The sequence below is a fragment of the Chelonoidis abingdonii genome, chromosome 6 (genome assembly GCF_003597395.2).
Source record: "Chelonoidis abingdonii isolate Lonesome George chromosome 6, CheloAbing_2.0, whole genome shotgun sequence".
NCBI classification, from domain to species: Eukaryota; Metazoa; Chordata; order Testudines; family Testudinidae; genus Chelonoidis; species Chelonoidis abingdonii.
The window spans coordinates 124,057,422-124,076,604 of NC_133774.1; the positions used below are offsets into that span (position 1 = coordinate 124,057,422).

Sequence of the window (19,183 nt, forward strand, 5' to 3'; positions counted from 1 at the left end):
ACCTAGAATGAAAAGTACCTGTGTTGCTGCCCCCTGTTCTGTAGGGATTGGGGGTGGTCAGGTTAGTCAGAAGCCTGGAATCAGCATCAGGTGTTGCACCATGGCTCAAAGCAGGAGCGAGTGTTGGGAGTAGGATGTGCTTTGTTACACCACCTTCCCCTTACTGGCTTCGCTCTGATTGTTCTCGTGCTCTCTCTCGCTCTCTTTTTTCTATGCAGTGTGTCTAATTCCCTCCAAAGTATTCTCTAGCTCTTCTCTGGCTTTCTTCTCTTTTGCATCTCAGGGTTGTACCTAACTCATTAGACAGATTCTCTCTCACATGGGGCTTGAAAACTTTACCAGACATCAAGAGTTAAATTTCCTTTTCCCTACCCCCAAAGAGTTCACCTTGTTGGGGATTCACCTTGAAAATCTGGCATCACATTGGGAGCTACTGGGATCTGAGCACCCTAAAAAACCTTGGCTCTTACTGAGATCCCTAGATGGGAGTGGAGCTCTCTTGAAATTCTGGCCCCTAATAGCCAGTGGAGTGAGGTCCAAATTTTTTTAGAGGTATTTCGGCCTCGCAGCACTGTGTGTTGCAATGCCCAAGTCTCATCTCAAATGTTAATAGGATTAAGGCTCCTAAGTGCCTAAATCCCTCTTGAAATTGAGACTTAGGTTCCTAAATCTGTTGGATGTTGCAATGTTAAAGAAATGCCAAAATCTTTAAAAGGCTGGGCCCAAGCCTATTAGATCTGCATGAAAGATGTTGCCCTGGATGACGATTTTATTTGCATAAGAAACCCCAGATAGTTGGATTCCTATCCAGAGGTGTCTCTGGATCCTAACTAGATACTCTGTTTGTTCTGCTAGGCAAAGACTTGTTTGAACACTGAACCGCTATAGATGCCAGAAGGGAAGTAGGAGCAGTTTCTCTGTTATGTCTTTAACACTCTGCCCAGCCTCCTCTCTAGGGCATAAATCCAGTGTCTGTCTCTCTCTCTCTCTCTGCTTAGACAGCTGTAGGTGGCTTACAGCTGTTATAAACCATCTTTGCCCTCAAAATAACATCTTGCAAGCCACTAGGGAGCCTTTCCTTGCCACAAGGAGCCTGTAGCTGTGCCTGTTCATGCTTTCTAAATATTGTCTGACGTCCTTTCAGTTTAACTTCGGAATTTCTGAAGTTTCTAATCATTTGGCATTTTTGATGACTAAAGTTCTTAATGTCCAGCCTAGCAACTTCTTTTATCTGGGAATTTAGAAAACTATTTCTTAACTTCCTGTCTTTTGCGCAACTAAACTGATGGCGAACAGGACCACAGTTTGTGAGGCCTCTTAACTTGGATGCCTGGGTGGTGGGACAAGAATGAGGAGGCTGGAATATGTAATGTAGTCCTATTGTTTGCTTTTTTGCAGTGCCTTACGGCGTGGGAGTCAATTATACCACTATTACAAGACAAACCAGAGACCAAATAAGAAGCTCCGTAGCCCACAGACTTCTCTACACAAGTGCACAGTACCACTAAACAACCTACTGGAGCTGTGTGATGCACTACTTTTGTTGAGAGTTACCTGAGAAATTCCAGCTATGCCCAGTCTGGTACAGACCCATTGAAAAGCATTTGAACTCCTTCCTCTTTTTGTGTTAAATCGGTATGTTTCATCTTTTGAGTTACCGTAATGGTTCCTTCTCCAGCCTCTGGAGTGATCGTGGGCTTGTAATGGAAATACACAGGGATCAAGTTGCTTCTTGATAAAGAAAACGTTACCTCTTTATTCTAGAAGGAACTGAGTGGAATACTAAAAAGATGATGAAAATAAAACTCTAAACTGCAAGGTGCCAGTATGACATCTTTATTACCATCCTCTTTGTTTGCTAAATAAGGGTTGATTCCCATGAAACAGTGCCCACCAACCCACTCTTGTTTTTTTCTGTGTGGTTTTTTTTCTTGATGGAGAGGGAATTGCCAGAAGTGGACACTTACAATTCGTAAACTCTCTGGATTAAGCAGTTTTGGAGCTGAATCTTTGTGTGGGAGTTTGGGCTGGTCCTAGATTACAACATACTGACACTTCTGCAGAAAGCTCGTGATGCAAACCTGAACTGTGATTCAAGAGCATGGCATGCACTCTTTTCATACTCATTTGTTTACCTTTGGTGATATGAAGTAATGTAAGTTGGCTGCAGCACATGTGAGATTTGGGGATAAAAGGACTGGCGTGTGTGTGGGGTGGGGGTGAGTTTATGATGTGGCCTTATAAGTTGTCATGAGAACAAACACTAGTCTGTTAACATTTTATCCCCAAAGTGAGCGCAGAGAGTTCTGTGATAGGATTCTTTGATCCATGCTTTCACTTGTTTTCAGAGCAATATAAGCTAGATCGGAACCCCTCTGGCCTTAGTCATTTAAAACATGCCCATGGTAGTAAGGACGGGTTCTTGCTTTCTGCCACTTTTCTTTCACAGCAGCCAAACCCCCTAAAGAGTCAAGAGCTTGCTGACACCAGGTATCATTATGCATGTGTGAAACTTGCCGTAAACATGTCAATGGCAGGTAATAGAGGAAATATCTTTTTCCCCATTATGTACGTTTAGTGGTCATGCTTGTCTCTGATCCTCATTGAAAAGTCTTCTTAAGAGTTGCCCTTTTTAGGTATGAACCTTTTTTCCTACCCGGTTTTGTCAACCTTAGTCTGCAGAATCTTTTCCTTTCCTTATCCAGTCTCGTTCCTAGCGGCTTTAGTACCTGCTAAAGGAAGGAGCACTGCCAAGACTGGTTACAGATACTTTGAATCTGTTAAGTCTTCGTTTGCTGCTTGACCAGCTTGTTTCCTCTGATAGGAACTCCAGGGTTTGTTTATTTTGGCAAACAGGAGTGTAATATTTAGGATTCTAGGGTCAGCAAACAACTTTTTGTTGTTTTTATATCTCATTTTCTATCAAAGCTATTGGAATGCTCAGTCAATCCCTGGCACGATTCTGGCAAGGAATCCAAAGTTTAATTAAAAAGAAAAAAAAACAACTCATTTCTTACGTGTATCCTATTTACAAAGACCATGTAAATTCCATTTAATTTGTGGATTGTCCCCAGTTAAAATAAATGCTACAACGTTTACCTGAAGTTTCTTCAGGTTTGCATAATCGCTGTTCAAACAACTATTACATAAAAGTTGGGGCTGTTAAATTATTAACATGGGGGAATCACTGGGCATAAAATTTGTCACGTTTAGGGCAGTTTTTCTACTTGACTACCATTTTCATTGATGTAGTTTTGTGATTCTAAACCTGCAGTTCCAACTTCTCAGTATATGTTTGCTGGGTGAAATCAGGTACCTTGCCTCACGTGGCTGGTTGAAATTGCAGCATAGTAACAATATTGTGTGTTAGAGCGAGGGAAGACTTCAGTAAGAAATGATTCTCTAACAATCACTGATTTTTTTTTTCCTCCCTTAAATCTTTGTCTATTCATCCTCTCTCCAATTGTTTGGTACTAGGATTTGATAATTAAGGCCTAGCTGACTTGCTGGGGCATATTGGTAGGATTCGCTCTGATTTGCTGGGCTTTTTGTCATTAATTCATATCATTTAGCATATGAAAATGATAGAAAACAAAAGGTTTCGTGGTGAAACCAGAGAATTGTTTAACCCCTCCCAATACAGTTTCTACCCTGTCAAATTGGTTAGGTTTTTGAACATAATTGTCTCTGAAACATCAGCATAAACCTAGGGTCAAGTAAATTTATCTTCAACTTCCCCAATGAACAGGAAAGACTGATTAGGGATTGAGAAATGATGGCTTTTTCTAGCACTGTTCTCTCACAGAATGATGAACTAAGCTGCATTTCTGCTGAGCATTTAAAGAAAAAAGGTACTTTTCCACAAGAGAACATTTGAAAAATGCAGTGGTTCTGTTTAGAGGCGAGTGAATTTAATCTGTTTAGTTTTTTCTTCTGAGTTCCCATGTTCATGCCTTTTGCCCTTCAGGTTTAGTTAGAAAACTGAAGACCAGTCATAGCTTGTAGTTCCAGGGGCTTGGTTCTTTAAGTACATTTGTCAGAAAATACATATTATACAAGGTACTGTTAGCAAAGGACACTGTAGCATCAGGTAAGGATTGTCATGAGTAGCAGGGGGAGCTTTTAGAGTTTCACTTAAGGCATTTAAGTATGGTAACAATTTCACCTTTTGCAAAGATGGTGGGGTTTCTGGCTTTGACTCCAGTCAACATACACCTAATGTTTTACCTAATACTTGCACTTAATGTTAACGTTGTTCTGCTATACATTCTCTGGAGCCAGTTGATATTTAAATTACTAATTGAGTGAATGAAGTGACTTCTCGCCTTGTTTGTTGTCAAGCAAATGCCTTTTGTGGCTAAGCCATTAGAAAGCTGGCACTTCCTCTACAACCAACCAAATGACTGGCTAGGAAGGGTTCACTGTAAGTACAGGTATCTGGAACCCCTTAAAGGGGAGAGATATGGACTGCAAGTTTGGGTCACAGATCAGAGGGTGCAGGCCCTAGATCCAGTTGCAGACTGGATGTTGCTCTAGTGTGAAGCAGATACCTCCTGCTGCCATGCTAAAGAACATAAATCATGGTTTAAATTGGAAGCAAGCTTTTGAAGCATGTTGCAAAAGGGGAGTTCTTACCTGTAACTGCAGACAGACAAGTAGGCTACGCTGTGGTGGTTCCCCCTTAGATGCAACTAGCCTGTTGCTGAGTCTGTCTTCATAAGCCCTCACAATATAAACCATATGACAATGGTGGCGAGCCAGGTATTGTATTGTTTCATGGTTTGAACATGAGATTTTGTGCCACTTGTTAGTAGCACAGAGCAGCACAACTCACTTACAAAATGACAAGCGTTTTCAGGTCTGAATTCAGTTGTCACAAGTGACTTGTTCCTGTTCATGCTGCTTCAGATTCTATCTCTTTTTAAATGCAGGTTTAAAATTCTCTTGCAGTTCATGGTATATGTGTGGCTATCTCTTAGGGTCCAAGTTTGGCCATGTGTAAATAGTCTCACTAATTTGTGTGACTGTAGAAGAGCAAGCCCTTCACAAATACTGAGCAGAAATCCATTGAAAGAGTAACTTTTGTTTCACTCTTTCCTCCTCCCCCAATAGGTGTTTAAGCATCATTCAGTATATCCCAATGGGCCTTTTTCTGTATACACAGATTGATCTGGCTCAAAAACTGAGTCTCTCCAATATGGGGCCAAACTCTGATCAACCCAGACAGTGGATATGTACTCCCCAGAGATCAACTTTCTGTGGTTTGGGCCCATCCACAGCTTTAAAGCATCTTACGTTTCCTTTTAACAAATCTTGCTCCACAGCTGCCCTGTGGTGCACGCTGACCCAAGGCGTGAGAAATTTCTTGCTGTCTCTCCATCAGTTCTGATAGATGGGCAGTTTGGAAAGTTGTGACTCTCTTGAAATGGCACCAGCAAATCCAGGCAAGCACTGTTTAGCTCTGATTTTTATATATAATCTAAAAAGGTGTAGGGGTGTGTGTGTGTGTGTGTGTGTGTGTATTCTCTCATCAGGATTTAACTGATGCAATAAACTTGGAGGCGTAAGAAAACAAAAAATTATGGCCTTCTCAAGTAAGCATTTTAAAACAAAAGCTTTCCAGGTCTGTTCCATGTCATAAAGCAGTCAGGTCGTTCTTTTACTACTGGTTGTTACCAAAGGGTAAATTGTGGTATGTTTATACTTAAGTTCCTTGACACAATCATTTTGGTGTTATCACAAAATGTGATGGTTGTGATAGAAGGAGGAAAGGAGGTGGAATGAAAAAACAAAACTAGGAGAAGCTCAGCAAGGGTTTAGGTTGTGTGAATGTGCAGTTTGTCCATCAATGAGTTAATGCATTGGCCTTTCACCTCTGGAAACATGGCTTGAGTGCTAAGTGCAACTTGGTGGCCTCCATCTCAAACCTTTGTCTGCATCACTAAACCACTGCTTACACATTGGCATAAGTGGAAGGCCCTATGGAGGTAGAACCGGCAGTGTTGTGGAAGGAGCTCTGTGGTGGTCTTTTTTTGCATAGCCTGTCCACACTTACATGCTTGTTTAGGACTTGGTTCTGCAAATACTTGTGTGTGAAGGGTTCAGTTCAATTCAGTGGGACGATTTGTGTATGTTTGTAGGATTGGGGCCTTAATCCAGTTTACCCATTTAACTCAAGAAATGATACAAAATTAAAAGAAAATGGGCTGCAGACTATTAAACAGAAACTTTGTCTTCAATGGGTGGTGCTTTTGACCGTGTGTGTGTGTGTGTGCCCAGATTCTGAGTTTTATTTAACAAGCTGTTTGATGTTCCTCCGCCTTAAACACTACAAGATAGGGAGACAGTCTTCTTCCTTTTTGGTTTTAACCAGATTTTTTTACTATAAACAACTGAAGGTCATTCAAGAAGGGAAATAACACTTTTTTAATTTTTCTCCGGCGCGCAAAAAAAAAAAAAAAGTATTTGCCAAATACATTTCTGATGATGTGAAACTGGGCACCTCCGGAATATTTTGGTCTTTTGGGGATATATGAAGGTTTAAATAAATATTGATATTTTAAATGTATTTTTGTCACTTTTTTTTTTTTAAATTTTGGCTGGAAGGAATAATAGACCATTATTGATAAATACCTGCTGGACACGATAGTTTTGGCAGGAGGTATTTGTTATATAGAAATATTCACAATTAACAGTATTAGTTTGGGGTTAAGGCGGACAGTGCTTATCAAAATCACAGCTTTTTGAATAAACTAAACACCTTCTTGCTTAAACTAAACACCAAAAAATATAAAAATCAAGGGTGCTTGTGTCCTCCTGGACCTGGATCGCTGAAGCCCTAAACCTGCACTGTGGTACAGTGAGACACTTAGGTCAATAGTTGTCATGGGGACAAGGTTCTACCTACCCAGATTGCAGGATCTGAGCCAGTCACCCACACAGCATACGACTCGGTGTTGCTGGTTTTGTTATGCAACCATGAATGAGCTACAGTATTTCATCTCTTTCTTTTGTGGGTGGAGATTGGACAGCCTTGTTCTTTAATTCTACTTCCTATGTGCCTGCACCCAAGGTCCCTTTAACATTCAGGGAAGTTTATGCCATGAGGCAAGTCGATGTTGCCGTGACATTTAACTTCTGTCAGCATATTTTTAGGAATTTATCCCTTTTGTCGCTCCGCGCATGACACCATGAATGGAAATGTTGCTGCCTAGGTGCCCACCCAGTGTACTGTATTTTTGACTTTTGTAAAATCAGTTTCTAGAAACTTTTTTCATACTCTGATCACCCTAATATCTCCTCCCATACCAGGATAAACCAAAATGAAAGCTGTGAAGACTTGTGATTTGTGTATGACTTAGCTAATGGATGACGTACAGATTGGAGTTTTTTCCCCTACAGTCCCACCAAATGTAACTTTTTTTTGCTTTCCTTGTTAAGCTCACAGGATATAAAATGTCTTTGATTTCAGGTGCTGGCATGTTTCTGTTCCTTTTCATTTAGCTCTGTATAAACACACTCTGTGCATTGTTACTATGGAACTAGTATTGATAAAAACACTTTGAGGTAAACTCTTTGTAATGCTTGATAATTATTAGTGTGTACATTTTTTTAAAGACAGTTTCTTTACCTCAATTAATTTAAAGGAATGGACCAATAAATGTATTAAAGGGTGACTTCTTTACCTAATAGTTTCATTGTGTAGTCTTTACGACACCTACAGTATGATGCATGCACTTGTACTTATTTTGCTCAAATGATTACTGTCCCCTCCCACACACGACTGCATGGATATGTTGGTTTGGTGGGCCTGGTGTTTGGCAGAGGGTTTCTGAATCCTGTTATCTATGTCCTGCAGATGCTGTCTCCAATGGCACTGTGTCAAAGCACTTAGCACATACACCTGTTCAGTCATTCTTTATTGATGCATTGATTTACAACTTACTGTTTATACATGGGGGAAGTCAGTTTAATTGCTAAATTCTACATATTTCTGGGTCCTCATGCCTTTCAGAAATAGTTTAACACTGTTAATAGTGGCTGCTGATGAAGTAACAACTTCTTCAATTTTGCATCTACAGTATGCTCTGAAAGAGTGTCCTGCATGAGCTCTGCTCCTACTTCATTGCAGGTGCAGAAGCTGTGCCTGTACTGATCTTGTACAACAGTCCCTGATGGTCTGACTATGATCCAGCTTATAAAAAGTGTTGTGGTTTCTCAAGATGATCAGTAGGTTTACAGTGGGTGTGGGGAGGAGAGAGAAGGGGTTAGGCTGTTCTACAAACACAGAATAAGACAGTTCAGGCCCTGAAGGACTTGCAATCATCTCTAGAGTGACAAAACAAAGGATTGAGCTCTATCTTCCCTTCAGGTCAGCATCACTCTGAAAAGGGGTTTCCTTCTATAAAGGAGTTTGGCCCTTTTTATATCCCTCTTCTCTTTCTATGCCTTACCCTCCCCTTGCAGATTAAATTGGAGGGTAGGTAAGGGAAATTTTTAGGCTTATGTAAACTGTACCTATTCTGACAAACCTAATCCTCCCTTCCAGGACTGACTTAGCAGCAATTCTCCTTCCCTCTTGCCTGTCTGTAAATTCCTCCAGGCAGCGCTGCTGCTGAATGGAGGTAGTTATTTCTATGGCCTGGCAGAGCTCTGGTGCCAAATGTTACCACCACACTAAAGGTTTTTGGGACTAGCAGCCAAGATGGTATAATCCCCTCCACTGGCATAAATTTGAAATCAAGTACTGCTGGACTAAGTCCAGCAAAGATCGTCTACCACTTCTGTCCTGCAGATGCAGCAATACAAGCTCCTCTTCCCTTGGGTGAGGGAGATGGTATGTTCATTGGCCTCAGCCTATGGGCTACCCAGGAGAGCAGTCTGTGGCATGGATACTTGTCTGCTGTCACCTAAGCTAACGTGTTTAATTTCAGCCTAAATCCATAGTGACTAAAACTAGTGTGGCGGGCGTGAAGAGCTGTCTTCCATCAGTTGTCCTCTTGAGCTGCCTAATACAGTAAGGTGCTCTAGCCTGACACCCAGAGCTAAAACTTGCAATGACAGACCATCATTCTGCTAGGATTTCAAGGGAGCCTGACGTCGAGCGTTGCTTGTAGGCCACAATGCTGCAGAAAGTAAAATGTGGATGAGAATGTGAACATCTGCTCAAAAGCCAGCTTTGATGGGTTTTGGTATCATTCTTCTAGAAGGAATTTGGCATAATGGGAAGTTGGTTTCAGATTGCTAACTAGTCTGGTTTCTCACAAGTATTCGTACAGTCACTTTTATGTGTTAGCCATGCGCTAGATCACAGAAATTGCACGTTGTAAGCTAACTGCCATGGGGAGGAGGCATATGTGGTTCAGTATGTGTAATCGCCTTAAACAGCTTTGAGCAGTGGTGCTTGCTTAAAACTAGTTGGTAACTGGTAATTGTGCACTGACCTTGTAGAAAGGATGGGAAAAGTCCTAGCTCAGTAACCAGCACATACAGGAGAAGGGATAGGTATGAAGGTTGCCTCTCCTGCTAAAGACCCAGTACTCACAGGTGGTGGTGGTAGCAGCAGCAGCCACCAGCTAAGCCCATAGGATTCAATGAGCCATGAGAGTTACAGGATCATCCTTTTGAAAGGATTCTCACTAGGGGCCAGAACTGCAGTTTCCACTTTATTGCTGTTAATTAACTCATGGGCGTTGAGTTGTAGAGATGCCACTATTTGACACAATGCCCCGGGAGTTGCATGCCAGGGGGTGGCCTGGGAAGTGACCTCACCTGAGACCAGACTGCTAGGTACTGTGAAAGATGTAGACGAGTAAAGCCAGGGCTTTTTGTCTGCGAGTGGCCTTGTGTTGAGTACTAACCACCCTGTTCCAGTTATGGAACCGCATGCAGTGCTGCTGTGGTGTTAAATACATTGTAACCTCTTGCATGTTGTAACTACACTGTCACCTGTACCATAGGGTTGCTGGGCTGATTGAGAGGGCACAGAATGATTAGGTGACTATTCCTGTCTCCCTTTTCCCCCTCGCAGTCAGCATGAAGGGCAGGTAGCAGAGGAAATGTCACATGTTTTGCCCTTACAAACATGTTTAAATTGGCTTCCATTTAAGAAGCATTTATTTTCTTTTTTTTCTAAATGCCTCTGCCATTAGCACTGAGTAATTACAAACTGGGGGGAGAATGTCTCAGCATATTTCCTGTCTGTGTTCCATTCTATGCATCCGAAGAAGTGAGCTGTAGCCCACGAGAGCTTATGCAGAAATAAATGTTAGTCTCTAAGGTGCCACAAGGATTCCTATTCTTTTTGCAGATACAAACTAACATGGCTACTACTCTGAAACCTGTCTCAGCATGGTCTCCTCTAAGGTAAAAATGGCTTTAAGTTGCTCATTGAGATGTGACTCAGCTCTGTCCTTCCAGGGAGAAAAAATCCAGAGGTGGGTACTGTACCTGGCTGTGGAAAAAACAATGATTTCTTCTCTGAGCCTATGTATTGCTGTTGCATGTCATGCAGCTTGGAAAGGAATGTCAGGTCCTGTTTCCTCTGCTAGGTCTGTTGAAGTCTAGGCTATGGCTACACTAGAGAGCTTACAACTGCACCCTGTAAGCTCTGTAACGTAACCGCTCTAAGTCAATCGTGGAGAGCTCTCCTGTCAGCTTAATTACGTCAGTCCCTGTGACCAGCACTCGAAGCTCTCTTGCAGCCATAGTGCTGTCCACCCTGTGCTTAAGATGGGATAACTTATGTCACTCAGGGACATGGCTAATTCACACTCCTGAGCATCAGAGCTTATGTCAACTTATGCTGTAGTGTGGCCCTAGTCTTCCCTGTGGTGCGTAGGACTCGTATTTCTTTTAACTGGTGGCTTTTTGCTGCTTTGATATGTAAAGAAGGCCAGAATGTTTTTGTTTTTTTTTCTGTCCACCTGTTATCTTTTGTAATATCAAATCTGCTCTTGCTGGGACTTGTGGAGGATATCAGCGTATATTAACACTTGCACTCCTTCGGGTAAAGATATTTCTCCACCAAGTGAGTCACAGGTGTTAAGTGTGTTAAAGTATAAAACTGGCTGTCTAGAAATCCTTCTTCTCTCTGTTTTCATTCTGTTGCACATGATGCTAGTTTAAACTCTATCCAGGAATGCTCCAATGCCTTTTTTTTTTTTTTTTTAAAGGAACAAGTCAGCTCAGAGTGCCTTTGTTTTTAGATATGTAATCTGATTTTTTCCCCTTCCCTCCTTTTGCAAGTCACTTAAGGGGGGGGGGGGACCCTTAACCAAGATCCTTCCCCCTCCTTACCTGATGGGGATGATACTCAAGCAGCCAATGACACAAGACAAAATGAAGCAGAACCCGCTGAACCAGTCCAGTATGTTTTGATAGATCTTGTTGTAGGCTGTGGATGTAGCTACCCCTGTGATCACTAAAGACAGCTGCAGCAAGACAAACACCTTACCTGTAAACAAGCAGATAAATAGTTACTCTTTACCTAGAGTGGTTTTCCTTTTCTTTGAGGCTCTGGCTGAGTTAACATGGACAGAAAGCCACATCCGTGTCTGGAGCCAGGCCCTTTGACACACAATAAATGTCATTTTGGATAACATGGAACCTGTAGACAAGACCACCCTTGTGCCAGGACTTCAGACTAGAAGAAAGTGCCTCAGCTCCTCCCCCGTAATTGTGGACCACCTCTGTTAAGGAATCAACAAAAACTCATTTAAGTAGCTGCGATTTGTGTGGGTGTTGGAGCTTTCTTCTTTACTAATGCCCTCATCATCCATTCTCATGAAAAGCAAATTCATCTTTATAACTGGAGCCAGGCCCTGAAGCAAAATCTCAGCACCACATGCTCTTGGAACAGTTTCATTTCGGTTGAATTTAGCTGCTAGGACTTTTCTTAGGCAACCACTTAATCCCATAGCTGCCTACGCCCATGGCCATTAGAATAAGATCTGAATGTAGTGATTTCGATCTCTCTAACTACCCACAACCTTTCTGCAGGGTCAAACAGGAGAAGAAAAGGTAGGGGAAAGAAACAGGTAACTGGTTAAAGCAGGGGTTCGCAAACGGGGTCAGGACACCTCAGGGGGTCACAAGATTATTACAGGGGGGGGTTACAAGCTGTCAGCCTCCACCCCAAACCCTGCTTTGCCTCCAACATTTATAATGGTGGTGTGGTGTACATTAAAAACACTTTTTAAAATATATTTAAGGGGGGGTTGCACTCAGAGGCTTGGTATGTGAAAGGGGTCACCACTACAAAAGTCAGAGGACCCTTGGATTAAAGCATTATTATGCAGGTCAAACTTCTGAAACATGCTGTCACAGTGCCAAAAGGTGACACTTTCCTAGGAAAGGATTAATGTGATTATGATCAGCAGGCTGCTTGGGGGCTGGGGAAAAAGTGGTGATGTGCTATTAAAACTCATCCCAGCTGACTTTCTGCAGTGTCAGTTAAGTGGTGATATTGTAAAGCCTCATCACTAGGTTTCAGAGGCAATGGCATATTATGATGAATAGGTACAAATTATATTGGCCATAGAGCTACGGTTTCATTGTGGCTTGGCTGTAGATTCTGTAAGAGAACACTTCACTATTTCACATGCAGAAGCTTTTATCTTGAAGACTGTAAGGATGAGAAATCTAACTATTTTAAAGGGAAAGCTTAAATTCTGCAACACCAAACTATGCAGGGTCCCAGCTATGAAGCACTATTAGATGTCGTCATTGTTCTAGCTTGTGCTTCTGCTGACCATGATGTAGCACAAAGACTCATTGCTCTCTGAAGGATGGAGATTAGAGTTAAGAAGAATTGTAGCTGGCCCCAGTTTAAGGATCCATTTACAAATGGTTTATAAATGCTTAACGTTTTAATAAATGGTGGATGGTTAGCATCTAACATCTGCTTATAACTCTGGTTTCATCACTGTACTGCCTTTACTATCCATGTCTAGAATATCCCAATCCTATCTATAAAGTAGCCCTTTGTAAAGGGAACCTGAACCTATTATGACCACTTAGACTTGTCCAGGGCTGTGATTAGGGCCTGGTCTACCCAGCTCCAATTTCAGCCATTGGTTGCCAGCCACTGGTGTGCTGATGTGGCTACACCCTTCTAATGTAGATAGGCAAAAATTCCAAAAGGAGAAGCAACCCCACTGTTGCAAACTACAGTCTACCCTTGCGGCTCTGTGTACATGGGCAAAAAAAGGTGAGTTAGCTAGAGTGGAACCCCCTCTTTAGGCCTGTTTGGGGACAGTTCTGCACCTTTAAGATCTCACAGTGCAACCAGCTCAAAGGTATTCAGTTGTTTCTACACAGCTGGGGGGAGGTTTGATTAAAGTATCTGTTCAAAAAGCCTCTCCCCCTTTTGCCAATGGAGATGGTCTAGGTATTTGCACTACCACAGCTATACCAGTGGCTTGTCGCCAGTGGCTGAGACAGCTGGCCTAGGGATGAGAGCCAACATATCTAAACATCTCTGTGCTAAGTAGCTCTGATAACTCTGGAATCATCAGTGTTTGAATGGGAAGGCAGGGCAGGTAGAGAGGTATTGGTGGTTTGCTCCAACCTTGCTTCCTTTCTGTTCAGCCGGTAGGGGCATGAAGCTGAGCTGTGGCATAACTGCCTGCAGTAATTCCTTCTTCTACTGCAATTTGATCATTGAGTAATCTCCCACAATGTGCTGAAAGAGCTGGATAAACTGAAGGGGAACAGTGACGAGCTCGTCCTAACACTCCAAATGGTTTTCCCCAGTTCTAATTGTTATGGTTTTATTAAGCAGATGGCAGCACTTGATACTTACTTAACCTGTTCTTCCACCTGACAGTGAATGAGAGCAATAGCCATAATTGGGTTTCTGTCCCATTTCCTGAACCTCCTTCCCCTACACACCAGCACACCCACAAATCTTGTTACTCACCATAGGATGATCCTTGTACTTGTTTGGATAACAGAGATCTGATGGTTGGTAAGGGGATGAGAGCAAACAGCATTATGGCCCGAGCTGTAACACAAATAAATGGGTAGTGTTCATCAGTACCTGTTGTCAAAACAGCAGTTTCTTATGGTGATACCATACATTTCAGATCAGACGTGAGGAGGTGTTGAGCAAATCACAGGCAACAGCTGTTGACTGTAGGATTCAGTGTGTGTTGTGGGCAATATGGTTCTTTCGGTCGTAGCAGCTTTACTTGGTTTCAGTTCCCCCACAATATTAAAAAATAATCTTTGTGTTCAGGGAGGTCATTGTCCCATTCCAGTGGCTAGCCCGCATGTGTGGAGGGGACTCTACCAGTCAGCAAAGAGGGTTACTCCGCTGGAGCTCATGCCCTTAGGGTCCTAGCTTCATGCACAGGCAGGATGTTTTATAGGATGATGGTATTATCTAGGAAAGCGATAATTCTGCTGTTGGTTGGGCCTTAGACTGCAACCTCTGTGGGGCACAACTTGTCTTTTTGTTCTGTTTGTGTACAGCACCGAGCACATCAGGGTCCCGGTCCCTGTGACTGGGGCTCCCAGGTGCTACTGCAATACAAGTATTAAATAACATCTTACAAACCATGCAGGAGTAGAGGGTGGTGATGGAAGCTATTTAACCAAGTACCCTTTTTCCTACCCTATTCCTCTGAAACCTTGTTCCCTCACCATGTCTCTATGTTGAATGAGCAAAGCTGTTTAGAAAGTCCATTCCCTTGTGTTTCTTTACTATTCCACCTTATCTCCAGAAAGAAAAATTTTCAGTGGACTTTCAGCTTCCATTGATACAGGGTACAACAGCATCACACAGACTTTGTTTGGTTTGTTTTTGTTTTGCTCTCCCTTAGCACTGTGTCCCTGTGGGTCTTTCAGCATGGAGATCTTAAGCTAAATGGTAGAGGCCCCCCCCTCTCTCTCTCTTGCTGTGTTTACCAAACTTTAATCTTGCAGCTGCTCACTGTCACTAAAGGATACAGACTTTATGCTGCAGCAACTGCTTCCTACTGCCAAACTCAGCCAGACCCTCCCTCTCTAACCTGAGAGGGTCAAGAGGCCGCCTTGGTCTATCCTTGTCTAGCCCTTGTCCATTTATATCTGTGACCCACTAACCCCCTCTTTTTGTCCAGTGATTGGAGCGGTGTTAATGGGATACTCTACATGGAATGGTCCCTTACAATATGTGCGAATGACTTACGCTAAACAATCTGTTCCACCTGGCATTTGTGCTGGGAGTGCCTTTCCCAGACCTGCAGAAGAGCTCTGTCTGGCTCAAAAGCTGTCTCACTCACCAACAGAATTTGGTGCACTAGAAGATAATTCCTCACCCACCTTGTCCAATTTGGCCATGTCTATATGTACGGCGCTGCAGCGTCACAGCTCTGACAATACAGCTGTGCCTCTGCAGTGTGTGTGTGTGTAGTGAAGATGCTCTGGGCTGATGGGAGAGAGCTCTGCCATCGGCATGAAAATGACACCTCTATGAACAACAAGCTATGTCAGCAGGAGAAGCTGTCCCGCCAAAATAGTGCTGTGCACATGAATGCTTATGTCACTCGGGGGGGGGGTATTCACACCCCCGAGCACCATCCATTTTGCTAGCATAGGCTGTAGTGTAGACAGGGTCTCTTACTTAAAGTTCAGGATTTTGAGTACGTAATGCTAATCTTTTAAACTGCTACACTAGCTCTTGGTGACAATTAGGCTTCCCACCAACCTCAGCTGTCCCTTATTGTTAAAACAACAAAACAAAACTTTGTCCAATCAGTTCAAGGCCCTAGGATGCCTCCATTTCATCTTTGCTAAGGTAACCAAAACTTTCTTCCTTCTCATCCACAGGCTTTTCCTTACAAGGAGCAATATTACCCATAGTTAGGGCACTAAGTTGTTTGACCAGTATTAATAGCTGAAAAGGTTTTTTTCTCCTATGCAAAGCTGCCTTTCAGCAGTTTAGATCTGGGATATGATCTAGTGAAAAATTATCCGCACTAACTAGTATTTAAAACAAATGACTTTACCAAAAAAAAAAAAAACCCGATAGGTAGAGCACCCAAATCCCTCCTTGAAGCCACCATGTGACATGAAGTTTAACACTGTTAATCCAGCAAAGATGGGGAAACACCTCAGAGCTAAGGGCCCATACATTTAGGTAAAATTCAGAGCTGATCAGAATTTTGCACCTTAGCCTCAAAGTGGCTGCTGAGGCAGCAAGGGGCCTGCTACCATCTCAGGAAGAGCAGAGGGGGGAGTCACGGGTCTGCTCTTGATGGCCTTTCTGCTGCCCCCACGCCCATCCAGGGGAAGTAGGGACAACCATGTAATGAGGTAGCAAGGATGAGATATGCGTGAGGGAGGACACAGAAGGAGGAAATTGCTTCTTACACTGTCACCATGTTCACCTTTTAATCTTTAAACCCTGATGTAATACGAGAATTCTGTGTGGGTGAATAATTTACTGGGGCTAGAAGATCCTCTTTGGAAAGTCTCTCTCTCTCTCTCTCTCTCTCTCTCTCTCAGTGTTTCCTGCTCTGAGGTTTTCATTGAAGTGACCACAAAGAGCCTTACACTACTGCTAAAGCATGTCACTTAAGCATCTCCCTTCTCTCAGCCTGCCTGCCACCTCGGGTACATAGGGATCAATAATTCTCACTGGCAGTGGCTGTGACCAATCATGTCACAGTTCGACTCACCCACGTAGAACAGGAATGTCCGTCGCACAAAGGCCATGATGAGAATGCCGACGCTGAAGGACAGTATCCCAATGATGATCATAGTTGTGTCCCTTAAATACTTGGAGAACACAAAGACCCCCAGGAAACTGGTAATAAAGATCATATAGCCAGCAGCATTGCCGTAGCCAATCTCCACGGGGCCCCAGCTCAAAGGTTTCTTAAGCAAAAACAGTGGGAGCACATCCACAGCTCCCACAACTGCTAGGTCATACAAGACCGCCCCGGTGAAGAGCATTGCAATGATGAGTTTTGATGGTGCCAGGGGGCTGTGCCCCTCGTCCTCACAGGAGCCTGAACTCCCTGCAGTTCTTTCATCCTCGGCCAGCTGATTGTCAGGTTGATCTACGTCCTTGCATTTGCTGTGAGCTGTGGAAGCTGGGCAGGTGCCTTCAGGCGTCGGGACTTTCAGAACAAAGAAGCTGTAGAGGAAGCAGAAGGCATAGCAGCCAATGCTGCAGGCCACTAGCACAGTTCCCTGTCGATAACTTATGTGGGAATGGACGAAGATGTGCCCAGACGCTATGCTTCCCAAGAAGCCCGCCATCCCATAGGTCAGCTCAATAACAATCAGCCTCAGCGATCTCCTGCTTTCAGAGGAGCCCAGAGACCCCAGAGCCATGACGCCCGCCCAGTAGGTGGTGAAGCCTCCTGTCAGACCATTCAAGGCCGCAGCTCCGTACATCACTTCAATAGGCCACTCCAGCAGGATTAAGAGGAGCAGGAGGGACCTGGAGACTAGATAGCCGAGGAGAGGTAAGCAAATGGTGATCTTCCTGTTCTTCTTGTCGCCGAGCTTTGCCAGGCCATAGGCCGTCAACAAGGGGCTGAGGCCCAGGACCAAGTTGTAGATGATGTAGAAGTCAGAGACAGCTTTCTGCTGCTGATCCTCAAGCAAGTGTGCCGGGGCGGTTGAGTTGGTCCGGTTGTAGTAGTTCTTCACCACGAGCAGCAGCCCTGTGTCTTAAAAGGAGCTGGCTACCTGGGCGCCGGCCACCATAGGCTCAATCCAGGTCCTCGCCGCCATCCCTCCAACCATGATGGTTACTGGCAAGGAGGTGGGTGGGGAGGGAAGAGGCGTAGGGAGCTGTGCTGGAGACAGCAGGTCCAAAAGTTCTGGTCTTAAAACCGAAAGTCGCTAACGTCTGCAAGTTAGTACAGAAACAGAGTTGTGTGAGAGCAACGCTGGCTGCACCTCCTCTCCAGCCACATGCAGCCCCGGGCAGCAAATGACTCCGCTCTCAATCCTGCCTGTGCCCAGGAAGCTTTTGTGTGCATGGAGCACACTCTCCACTCTCTTTCTGGTGTGCATTCAAAAAGGTCACATGGTCCTGCCTTGGGGAATTTCTGTCTCACATGAGGAAGTGACTGTCCCCTGGTGGTGGCTAATGTTTCACCACCCCCGAGCTGAAGCATGCAAAAGGAATCACAGCAAAGCAGTAGCGATGTCTAGCTGTGGGGGTGGTGGAGAGGGCTGAGGCCATGGGACAGTAGCCCTCCCACGCTCTGTTGCCCCCTTCATGCACCCTGTTTGCTGCTGGTGGCTTTTGAACCTGTTTACCCTTCTCCCCCCCCCACCAAAAAAAAAACAAAACAAAAACCCAACAACCAAAAAACCCCCTTTTCAACAATTTGACCAGCAAATTGAGGAAGGAAATTCAAACAAAAACAAAGCTGTTGCACTGACTTCTCTCCACAGCCACTCCTGTGTGCATTCAGCTTCACTGTGCTTCTCAAATGCAGACGCTCCTGATGGGAAAGCTGAGTCTAGCAATAACCCCCTTCCCACACTAGCTGAGTAACCAGTGAGATGAGGAGTTAGTAGCCGTGGTGAGTAACAGGACACATAGTGGAAAATGTGTGACAACATCACCCCCTCCCCTGCATTCTCCTGGGTGCTGAGACACCAGGAGCAGTGAGGCAACTGGAAAAGGGAGGCTGACTCGCAGGATACGTTCTGTGACCAGCTGTGCTTTTGCAAGATTGTCTTACCCAACCTGTCTCCCAAAGCAGCCTCTTTCCATCAAATCAGCCCACCAGAAGGGCTACACGCCAGCCTAGCTCCATTCCTGCTTCTGGGAAAAAATACTGACTCCATCTCCATGTCCCACCCTCTCTTTTCTGAGGCATTGGGTCCTGCCTAGGGCTCCCCTGCCTCTTTGCTGCCTCGTCGCTGGGCTGGTGGGCCAAGCAGGTACTGATGCAGCTGAGCAGTTGTACGCAGGGAGCGTTTTGGCCCCACTGCTATCGGCCCCATGGGAGCATTGTGCTCATTGATCCAGGGAGCAGGGGAAGGGCCCATATTCTGCATACACTGCAGCATTCCCCAAGAGAGGACCCTCTTTTCCTCTTTCTCATCATCAGCAAGATTTGTCTGGCCAAGCAGGGCTCCAAATGGTTGATGTAGAGAGATGGAAAGCAACTTCGAGTCGCCTCTAGTACTGCATCAGCTCTGGAAGCAGAACTCAGAGGCAGCGTGT

General features: G+C 44.2%; 2 protein-coding genes across 3 annotated transcripts in view; one reads left to right on the forward strand and one right to left on the reverse strand.

Annotated features, from left to right (window-relative positions):
• Positions 1 to 7,689, forward strand: part of SNX30 (sorting nexin family member 30) — a 67,461-nt gene extending 59,772 nt beyond the window's left edge. For both annotated transcript variants that reach the window (XM_032763584.2, XM_032763585.2), the window contains one exon: positions 1,399 to 7,689. In XM_032763584.2, the coding sequence (XP_032619475.1) occupies positions 1,399 to 1,458 (60 nt within the window). In that variant the 3' untranslated portion in view covers positions 1,459 to 7,689. The remainder of the gene's footprint in view (positions 1 to 1,398) is intronic.
• Positions 7,690 to 7,904: 215 nt separating this feature from the next.
• On the reverse strand, positions 7,905 to 18,134 carry SLC46A2 (solute carrier family 46 member 2). Its single transcript, XM_032763588.2, has 4 exons — positions 16,665 to 18,134; positions 13,922 to 14,005; positions 11,299 to 11,455; positions 7,905 to 9,125 (listed from the first exon to the last, which is right to left on the reverse strand). Exons 1-4 carry the CDS (start codon positions 17,386 to 17,388, stop codon positions 9,068 to 9,070), a joined length of 1,023 nt encoding a protein of 340 aa, XP_032619479.2. The 5' UTR covers positions 17,389 to 18,134; the 3' UTR covers positions 7,905 to 9,067.
• Between the last annotated feature and the right edge of the window lie 1,049 nt (positions 18,135 to 19,183).

What these genes read in the sequence shown, in the direction of transcription:
- SLC46A2 (XM_032763588.2), bottom strand. Translation starts at nt 17,388, where the DNA reads ATGTACGGAGCTGCGGCCTTGAATGGTCTGACAGGAGGCTTCACCACC. An exon ending in AGTACAAGGATCATCCTATG is followed by an intron (nt 11,456 to 13,921) that starts GTGAGTAACAAG and finishes GCTTGTTTACAG; the next exon opens with GTAAGGTGTTTGTCTTGCTG. An exon ending in TTGAGTATCATCCCCATCAG is followed by an intron (nt 9,126 to 11,298) that starts GTAAGGAGGGGG and finishes TACTTTCTGCAG; the next exon opens with CATTGTGGCCTACAAGCAAC.